Source organism: Aulonocara sp. 'chitande type north' Nkhata Bay, linkage group LG10 (genome assembly GCF_057382095.1).
Source record: "Aulonocara sp. 'chitande type north' Nkhata Bay isolate Kocher_YH1m ecotype deep benthic linkage group LG10, A_spYH_male_GT1.1, whole genome shotgun sequence".
Classification (NCBI taxonomy): Eukaryota; Metazoa; Chordata; class Actinopteri; order Cichliformes; family Cichlidae; genus Aulonocara; species Aulonocara sp. 'chitande type north' Nkhata Bay.
Window position 1 is genome coordinate 17,219,541 of NC_141353.1, and position 9,632 is coordinate 17,229,172.

The 9,632-nt window shown below is 41.1% G+C and overlaps 1 protein-coding gene across 2 annotated transcripts; it reads right to left on the reverse strand.

Annotated features, from left to right (window-relative positions):
- Positions 1-2,309: 2,309 nt before the first annotated feature.
- Positions 2,310-8,477, reverse strand: angptl5 (angiopoietin-like 5). Of its 2 annotated transcripts, none has more exons than XM_086307474.1 (8): positions 8,230-8,477; positions 5,353-5,524; positions 5,127-5,230; positions 4,951-5,044; positions 3,946-4,049; positions 3,741-3,861; positions 2,899-3,075; positions 2,310-2,744 (listed from the first exon to the last, which is right to left on the reverse strand). In XM_086307474.1, the coding sequence occupies exons 1-8, from the start codon at positions 8,284-8,286 to the stop codon at positions 2,425-2,427; spliced, it is 1,149 nt and encodes a 382-aa protein (XP_086163600.1). In that variant the 5' UTR covers positions 8,287-8,477; the 3' UTR covers positions 2,310-2,424. The 2 variants fall into 2 exon arrangements, with proteins under 2 accessions (XP_086163600.1, XP_086163598.1); XM_086307472.1 differs by having other exon boundaries at positions 2,890-3,075.
- Positions 8,478-9,632: the final 1,155 nt, after the last annotated feature.

A 9,632-nucleotide genomic window follows, 5' to 3' on the forward strand; every position in this document is an offset into this window, starting at 1 on the left:
TTCTCATGATATAGTGTCTTACCAATAGTTGTATTTTTGACTCGTAAGATGCTAAACTGCATTGTTTAGAGTACGTGTTGAGAGTTTTAGTGTGTGTGTACATGCGTGCAGAAGTGACTGATGGCTGATGAACAGCAGATGAGATTCCTCAGGGTTTAAATTCCCTGTAGACTTTGCTTCCTGTGTGCTCCCACTCTCAGCTGATCCTGGTCCAGTGTGGGAAAACTCTGTACCCAATCACATGTGTTCATGTGTTTACAACTGTCCAGCTTTTAGTAGCTCTTTGCAGCAATATTGTGATCATCTTCTGCTTTATTGTCCCATAATTCTTTTATTTGTTTTGTTGCTACCTATGTCAGCTGAGAGCACTTTTTGTCTGCTTTCAAGCTGAATTTCACATGAAAAAACCCCTTACAGTCTGTAAAAAGTCTCAGCGTGAAATCAGCCTGATAAAGCAGGATCTCCAATGCACAATTGTGGCAGAGAGAATTGCCTTTTAAGGACCTGATTGCTGAAGATTAGCCAGTTTGGATGTGTCGTGGCGTAGGGGCGTCACATTTCAGTGGGAGAATAGTCAGGGCAATGGGGGTAAAGTCTGACAAATGTCACCATTGTGGGTTTTTGTTAAGATTTGCTCGTCTGAACAGAACAGACCTGAGATCTGGATGTAAACACTGTCAGCCTAAACATACACACTCTTACTGAGGGGCACTGAGTGGACAAGTACCTGGACAGTCCTTTGTGTGTCCTCCTCATGTGTGGGTGTGCGTATTGATTAACTGCGGTGATATGTAGGCATACCAGACCACACATAGAGCAGGCGCTCCTTCAGTGTTATCACCTGAATCACTGACGCTAAAACACACAAGCACAAACACACACATATCACACACACACAGACAAACTTTGGCACCAACAGGACACCGTACATGTAAGCCCCACAATGCTGCAGCTAACTGGAGTAGAGTTACCAAAGCCGTATACTTTAAAGACGTCACTTGAAATGATGAAGCCACCTGAGTTCAAGATATTTCGCTCATAGTTCATGTTTTGTTGGGCTGAACTCTGAAGAAGGAGGGGAGGAAGAACAAGAAAAACACACACGCACACAAAGGCCCAGACCAAATTGTTTCCTGTGTGGAAGCAGCTGTTCTGCAGCCTGTGCATCTGTTCTTTGTCCAATAAACCAACCTGAACCTGCAGCTCCTTCCTTCACCCAATCCCACCATTTTCTCACTCTTCTTTACTTCTACTTCTCCTTATTTTTTATGTAACAGGTAAAACTTAGACACACTCCAGACTCTCCCGAGTTTGTTTTTTATTCTGTGTTTTCTTTCTCTAATGTGTGAATAATAAGAAATCAGTATCACCGCTGGTTTGTTGGACACCTGCGAGATTAGAATACACCAGTTTCTGTGATTTTCTGGCGAAACTAAACAGTCTGAGGTCCTGCCAGCGTGCTCAAGAGGCTGCGGTTTTCATTACAGCTGCAAAGTGTCTAGTGCTCATCCGGAGAGACGATAATAACAGCGTCTGATTCTTGGAGCGCTCAAAAGTTCTGATGCGCATGAAACTTTCCTGATTGAATCATCATTTGGTAAAAGATTTACTGAAACAAGAAGTCTTTAACACCACGACCTTGAGACAGGTATGAGCTACTGTTGGTCGTTACTGTCTTACAGGATTACCAAACTTGATTGCTTTTAATCAATGACTATCATGTGATGCACCTGAAGGGGTGAAACCACGAGGTTTCTGCAGACTGTTTCAACACGGTGGTTATACTGAGATGAATCAGGGGGCTGATTCAGTTTCACACGTCAGTGTGAATGTGACCTCGGGGAAGAAGAAGCCCCAGTTTTCAGCTGTAGCCTCGGTAACCTTTTCTCTCTAATCCAGTGATTTGATTGTGGAGCAGGGAGGGTACTCTGGGTGTCTGAAGCAACAGAGGTCCTCTGGCTTGCTAACGTATTTATTTGGGGAGGTCGCATTTAGTTTCTGTTTGATCAGACCTTTGCAGGGTTTTTCTTTTTTACTAATCAGGCTTGGATTTCATGGTTGCGGATTATTTCTGCTGCAATAGTGACAGAAATAATCTGGTCAATACTAATAAACTGCATGTGATGTAGGTCTCAATCGGTACACTTTGCTGAGATTCACAGCACCACCTACTGGACTGGATCAGTTTAAGTTCTCCTCCCTTACCTTGGTGTGTATGTTAGCTGAACCAAGATCAGTTGAAACTGACAGGAATGCAGCAGAGTTTGCAATTAGTGTAAAAGAAGAAGAACACCATAAGTAATTGGCTGATTTTATTTTATTTTATGTTGGTCACAGTGAAAATAGTAATCCAGAAGAACTATATTCTGTTTTAATGAAGCTTTTAGTCATGCATTGAAATGATCCATTTCTTCCCATCATCTCTCAATTATTGGTTGCAATCCTCCTGATCTTCATGGTGACAGATTTGATGGTGTAGGGGACTCCGTTGTGTCTCCAGGTGTCCCACACGATGTGCGTCCTCTGCCCCTGGTTTCGCTCTGTGTCTTCGGGAGAGCCGTTGAGATTTGCCAGACCGCACTGATTGAACCACCACCCCGTGTGGTTGTGGTGAATGCTGCAGCTCTCCACCGTGCAATTGCCAATGGAGCAGAAAGGGTTGCAGCCATCATTGTCGACATCTGAGGCACTGAACGGTGCCGTGTCCTGGTTCTGTTCCTGGTTGTAGCCTCGAAACGCATCACCTGCACCAGAGCACGCAGAAATCCATGCAGACATGCAGGAGACACAAAATAACCAAGTGGACCGGTCGCCGGTGTTTTAATTTGCACTTTAGCAATTTTAAAAAAATAACATTTGTTTTGTGAAGTTTAACTTATTAAGCCATACCTGCACTACCTGCATATCTGCCCAGGTGTATGCTGAAGAACTGCGTTTCACTGTCAAGGCGGAAGTCATCATACGATGCATAAGAGGTGACATCGTCATGGGAGACTAGAGCAATGTGAAGCTGGAATCGAGTATCCTTCTGGTTTACTATGTGAAACACCTTCCTCAAGCCCAACCAGTGTTCTCCTAAACACAAGACGAGAGATTTAGTGGTGAAGTGAAAGGTATAGTTCTCAATATGTGTAGACTGATAAAAATGAGACGGTGTGACAACTTTGAGGAAATGCTATGATACCTCACTAGGTGATGGCTAGCTAACCTTAGTATAAATACTGGGAACAGAATCAAAATGCTAGCCTGCCATCCATACACCGATAGTCCTATATATACAGCAGCAGCCTATTAAAACTTATCCTCTTCATGCTTTGCTAACGTTTCCTCTGTGCTAGTTGTTATGCTAGCACAACTTTATGTGCTGCTCAAGCAAAAACCATTGATAAAAAATGAAAGTTCCTCCTAGACTGCAGTTCCTCCAATGGCTGCTTTAGACTGGATCAACAAGAAAGTCGATTCCAAAAGTAAAATACTCTGTAACGCACACCTTTAGACTGTATTAAGCCTTAAAGTGATGGATAATTATGGTTGTTGTGGCAAATGAATTCACTCACAATGGAAACCTACGAATCACACAACCTCAGGTCCAGCAGATAGTGAACATTATGTTGGTCAGTGGTTCCCAAAACATTCTTTAGCTGATACTATAAAGTATATTTTGAGCATCTAGCTTACCACCATCTAATGTTATTTTTAACAGTTCAACCTCAAAGAGGATCTCTTTGATAATGTACAACCTGCAAGGTGTCCAAAGCCATTGACATAGCCATCCCAGGATCTTTTGAAGTCAGTTAAACCGTCACTCCTCCTCTGCATCACCGTCCATCCGCCTCCCATATAGTCCATCTCACAGAAAACCTGCAGGACAAGCTTTGCTTTGAGTGTCGGCCACAGAGTGAATAAATCACTGAAGGAGTGAATGAATGAATTATATACATGTACCTCAAATGAAGAGTCAGTGTTCTCTGGGTGGACTATGTAAATGCCACTGGGGATCTTGGGGACGACTGACACGAGGTTGTCCTTGATGTCGCTGCAGTCTCGTCCTAATCAATGCAACAAACACTCTGTTTGGTCACCAGGAGAGTAATTTAATCAAATTTATGGTGAAGCAACTTTTTTGATTTATAGCCACTAATGACTTGAAGGACCGTGCACTTCATGTAATAATTAGTCACTGAGCTTAATATAAATGGCATCAATTTATTCTCTGCCTTCGCCGCACAATCATTATATATTTGTCAGAGCTGTTTTTCTCTCTGTTTTTCTCCGTCAGAGCTGTTTAGTTACTCAAATGAGGCACAAACTATTGAGTTATGATAGACTGTACAAGTTAGTGGTGCAGTTCAGCATCTAGTGGAAAATATGTACCTCCAAATTTGCAGATTTTGAAGATTTCTGATGTACTAAAGGTTTAAATACCTTCTGGTGTGGCTTTGTGGGTCAGAAAAAAAAAAACTTTTACGAACCTCAGATTTTGAAAAAATGCTGTTCTGTTGATTCTATTTAAACCTTTTTCTAAAACTGATATACTGGTGATTTCATTTTTAAATAATGGACAAAATTATGCACCAGGTTTAAAGATATCCTCAAAGGGAGGCCATAGTGTTTATATCCACATTATCTTTTATTTATATGCTGTTATAAACATAGATCACATTAAACTCAGCTCTTGGCTCTATATGATGTTTAAACAGGGGATGTCATTAATATGGTGATCTCTGGATTGAACCTACTGTTTAAACCTTATGTTTGTAAGGGGTAGCCTATTAGAAGAAAAACAGGAAGGGGAAGGAACTTCAGTAGCTTCTTAAATAATGATTCACAACTTAAATCACCAAAGGTACAGTACTTTTCATAATTCACCATGTCACTGGGTGTTACTAGTTAGCGTTTATGTCTTTCAAGCTCTATAATCACAATCGTATGTGTTTGTGTGTGTGTTACCATGAGATTGTACAGGTTTCATGGAGTACATCTCAGTGTTGCTTCTCTGAACTTCCAAGCTGAGCGTTTGCACTTTGGTCATCAACTCTGTGACCTGGAAATATGACATCACTGTAAATACATTCAGCCAGTCTGACGATCACAAACACTTAACAGATGTTTAACAGATGTTTAACCTGACTGCTTAGGATGTCCAGAGCTCTCTGTTGCGCCTCCATCACATCCCTCATCAGTTTTCTGTTGCTGCGTCCAAACGCAAGCAAAGACTGCTGCAGCTGACCTGAACACACACACACACACACACACACACACACACACACACACACACAAAAGTACACACACTGAACAACACATGAAGGTAATGGGGCTAACAACAGCACAACAAATCAGAAAAGGCTTTACCACAAATGGATTGTTTCTCATCTCGCAGGAGTTTGACAGTGATGTCACACGGGATGGTGCATGAGTCCTGACCTTTGACTTCACCAAGAGGTCTCTGATCTTTGACAGGAACATCAGCGAAATCTCGATTGTCTAATTCCGATTGGTTTATATTACCTCTGTTCTCTTTGTCCTGGAAATCAGGAGAAAAGGACAATGAGAGAGTTCAATCTATAAGTCAGCACTTATGTGTAACTAGCCTGGAAAGTATGACTCCTGTGGCTCATTAGAGACTGAATAATGTCAGCGTTGTGTTTGTTTTCTGCCTTTTATATATCACATGGTTTCTTATTTCAAATGTACTACAGAAAATGTAGTTTGTAGTCTACTTCCTGACTCAAGTCCCCTGAGTCAGGAAGTAGACACTCTGTTAGTGTTTTAACCTGATTAGCTGTTGTGTTTTAACTTCTCCACCACCACAAGGAAAAAAAGACTTTCATCGTGGGATCAGCAGTGCTGTAGGTCAAATATCGCACTTGGCTGAGAGTAACTCCAATAAACCGAAAAAAGATTTGTAACCGACAGTAAAATATGGCTTTTGAGGTATTTCACTTTATCGTTCCACTACAGCACATTTTGGATGGAAATTGTGCACAGTCCTTTGAAACCAAGTAGGTTTCACGTGACTGAACCTACTTGGAAAGATTGCTCAGCTCTAATAAGGAGTTAAACTCCACCTAAGAAAACGTTTTGGAAACGTGCTGCTTACACATTATTGCATCAGCAAAATAAATTAAAAAATCTACTTACAATATGTGGATATATATGCATAACAGATACTTTTACCTGTATATTTTGTTAAAAAATACTTATTTTCTTTCATTTAAAACGCAAACTCATAACATGATCATTTTAAAGATGATATAACTAACAGAGGTGGGACCAAGTCATTGTTTTGCAAGTCTCAAGTAAGTCTCAAGTCTTTATCCTCAAGTCTCAAGTCAAGTCTCAAGTAATGTCAGGCAAGTCAGAGTCGAGTCTCAAGTCACTGGTGTAAAAGTCCGAGTCAAGTCACAAGTCTGAAACTTTGAATTTCAAGTCCTTTCGAGTCTTTAAAAAAAAAAAAACGAAAAAATAATGTTGCAGTTATGCTAAATGTAAATATTAGACCATGTAATTTTAAAATCTGTGTTTTTCTCAACACATGACAAAATAGTGAACTTAGAAAATATACACAAATTGTGAAATTGCACCTCTTTAAAATGCAGCTCAATTAAACCTAGCTCCAAGAATAGTTTTCACCGACAGTTCTGAGATAAGCTGCATGTTATTCTTGGATGCGGTTGTAGGACCAGCTTTAAAATCGCATGACAAAAATATCATACACATTAAAAAAAACTGTATCACCAACGTAGCCTGGACAACATTTGCTAGTTAGATGAAGTCAGCTATCTCATCTTAGCATATTTATATGCATATTTATAATTATACGGTTCTTGGAGTGAGTGCATACACTCATGAAGTTTAGTAACTTCAGGTCACTGCAACAAGCCCAGGTACAGTTTACCGACGGATGGGTGCAGGACCTTGAAATGCACCGTGTAGAACGAAAGACCATCGTACGTATCATAAGTTTACCAGTCTCACAAATTGTCGTCATAAATACACATTCGTTAACCGTTTATTAATAGGACCTTTGAGCTCAACGGTAATTAATTAGTAGTGGAAATAATTTCTGGTAGCGTTACAGAAATGTAGCAGTGACAACAATATTGTATGCTGTAATCACCGCGCGGATAGGAGGCGGCTGGCTTGACCGCGGCTCACAAATGACGGCTCACTTTACCGCAGTCTGTAATCGCACTGGGCAATTAGTGATACAAAAAACCTGTTTTATCCTGTGAATAAAAGTATATGTTTTTGTCAATGTACCATAATAACAGAAGCGAAACGCAATATTGTGTCAGGACAATTCACTATTTATGCACAATAAATAAAGGAGCATAGCGCGACAATTTCTGTTCAGCGCCAGACTTGCTTGTAACCTATATCACTAATTATGTTATGAAAATGACGTATTAACTACTAAAAAACACTGACCTTCGTGTAAATGCTTGGAGCAGACTAACCTGTGAGCTGGAGTGTTCTGGGACGTTATATTTGATCTTTGAATGGCTGCAATCCAGACCATCCGTCGCGTCTTTGTTACTTCGGAAACATGGCTTGAACAATTTCTCTTCAACGACGTAATCCGATAACAACCGATCTCTTTACCCGTCGGCTTCCCGTGGCTGTCATGCGACCGGCTATTGCAGTTAATAATACAACAGCTTCTTGACATTTTTGTGTTTCTTTTTATCGCTGTTTAACTGATTTTAATTGAAAGCCTGCGTGCGCTAGTACCGCTTGCCACGAGTTCCCAGAATCCTTTGCGGTTCTACCCGTGAATGACGTCACATTTTCAATCTCTATATAATATGCATGTTAAATTTTATATTTGGGGTAAAATATCAAGTCTTTTCAAGTAAACCGGTTCAAGTCCAATTCAAGTCCCAAGTCATTGGTGTAAAAGTCCAAGTCAAGTCACAAGTCTTAGAACATTTTTTCAAGTCAAGTCTAAAGTCATAAAATTAATGACTCGAGTCTGACTCGAGTCCAAGTCATGTGACTCGAGTCCACACCTCTGATAACTAATTTAAAAAAACAAGAATTTGTGGCTAACCTCTAAATCTCTGTGATTATATGGGCATTTCTTGAAGCACTTTAACACCTTTAAATGAGCTCCCTCACAAGTCATAATTTATAGCTTCCTGCTGTAACTCCTGATGGAGGAGTGATATTGATCAATAAGACAGATGACAAGTTAAAAACATTCATAGCATGCAGTGCGGTACATACTGCGTAGGAAAGAAGCGAAGGCAAAAGCAGCAGGAGGACAGCTGCTGTCCACATCATCTCAGTCTTTTCTGACTGTGATTATTTCCACCAGGAGCTGAAGGAGCTGAATTCGGTCCGCCAGCAGACACGCCTTCATATGTTCTTATTTTTCCACAAATTCTTTCCTTTTCTAATCGTCTTCTCTGCTCATCTACGAAGTATTTCTGCATCTTCCTTTCATTTTTTAAACTACTTTTTTTTCTCTACACTTCCTGTCCAACTGCTCTTTCTCCACCTCCATCAGTCACTCCTACTTTCTCTTGTTACATTCCCATGACAGCATACCCTTTAAAAGAGGAGGTCACATTTGTTGATAAAACTCTGGCAAGTAGCTGAATCTGCTGATTCAGAGCCATTACCTTCCCCCTCAGTGTGTCTATTACTGAGCATTGTTGTTTTACAGGTTATATCCTGCCATCAGCATGAGAAACAGATGTGGAAAAGGGAAATGGGCAGCTTGTTTTAATGTAGGAACCTTCTCCCTCTGCTTGTGTCTCTGCGTGGGAGCTACAGCTGAAGGTAGGGAGGAGTGAAGGCAGGGTGTCTTTGCTGCTCGTATTTCCCCCCAGTTACTCTGTTTGAAAACAGTCTCACCCTCCTTGACAGTCAGAACAATTACTTCAGTTAACTTGGCACTGAAGCAGTAAAGAAAGCGTTCCACTCAGACTCCAGCCTGTCATTTCCCTGGAAAACTGTCCTGCAACTGCCAAACTGAAGATTTGCTGCTGTTCTTAACCTGTGTGAGTTTACAGCCATGGTCAGTGACAGGAATGTGAAAAAGCCACATGCTGCAGCCTCTGGGCCCCCACATCTGTCCCACGTTACATGCTCTTGTAAAACAGTCTGTACAAGTAAATGAGAGCTGAGATAATGAGTATATTTAGACATGACTGCGTGATTAATCAAGCAATTAATCAAACATACGGTACATTAAAATCTGTTTGTGTTACCAGGGAGGATTGATACTCTCCTATTCCAGCACAGTAAATGTGACAGAGCTGGGAGAGAGTTAGCCTAACATAAAAGAGTAAGTACGGATCTGGCCTGGGTAAAGCCTGAATATTAGCCATCCATCCATTCTCTTCTGCACATCCTTATCAGGGTCGCAATTGGGCTGGAGCCCATTCCAGCTCCTGAATATTATAAGTTGGCCAATTCTATCATTTAAAAATTCTCTGGTAAGCTGTGGTAAGCCTTGGTGTTCACCTGGACAAGCTGGAGGAAGTGGGCGGGGAGAGGGAGGGGCTAGGCTTCTCTGCGTAGGCTGCCCCCATGACCAGGACCCAGATAAGCGGAACAAGATGGATGGATGGATGGATGGATGGTAAGCTGGGGTGTTTAAGCATGCTCTGTTGGTACTAAAG

What these genes read in the sequence shown, in the direction of transcription:
- angptl5 (XM_086307472.1), bottom strand. Translation starts at nt 8,286, where the DNA reads ATGATGTGGACAGCAGCTGTCCTCCTGCTGCTTTTGCCTTCGCTTCTT. An exon ending in TGAGAAACAATCCATTTGTG is followed by an intron (nt 5,231 to 5,352) that starts GTAAAGCCTTTT and finishes GTGTGTGTTCAG; the next exon opens with GTCAGCTGCAGCAGTCTTTG. An exon ending in GAAACCTGTACAATCTCATG is followed by an intron (nt 4,050 to 4,950) that starts GTAACACACACA and finishes TGCATTGATTAG; the next exon opens with GACGAGACTGCAGCGACATC.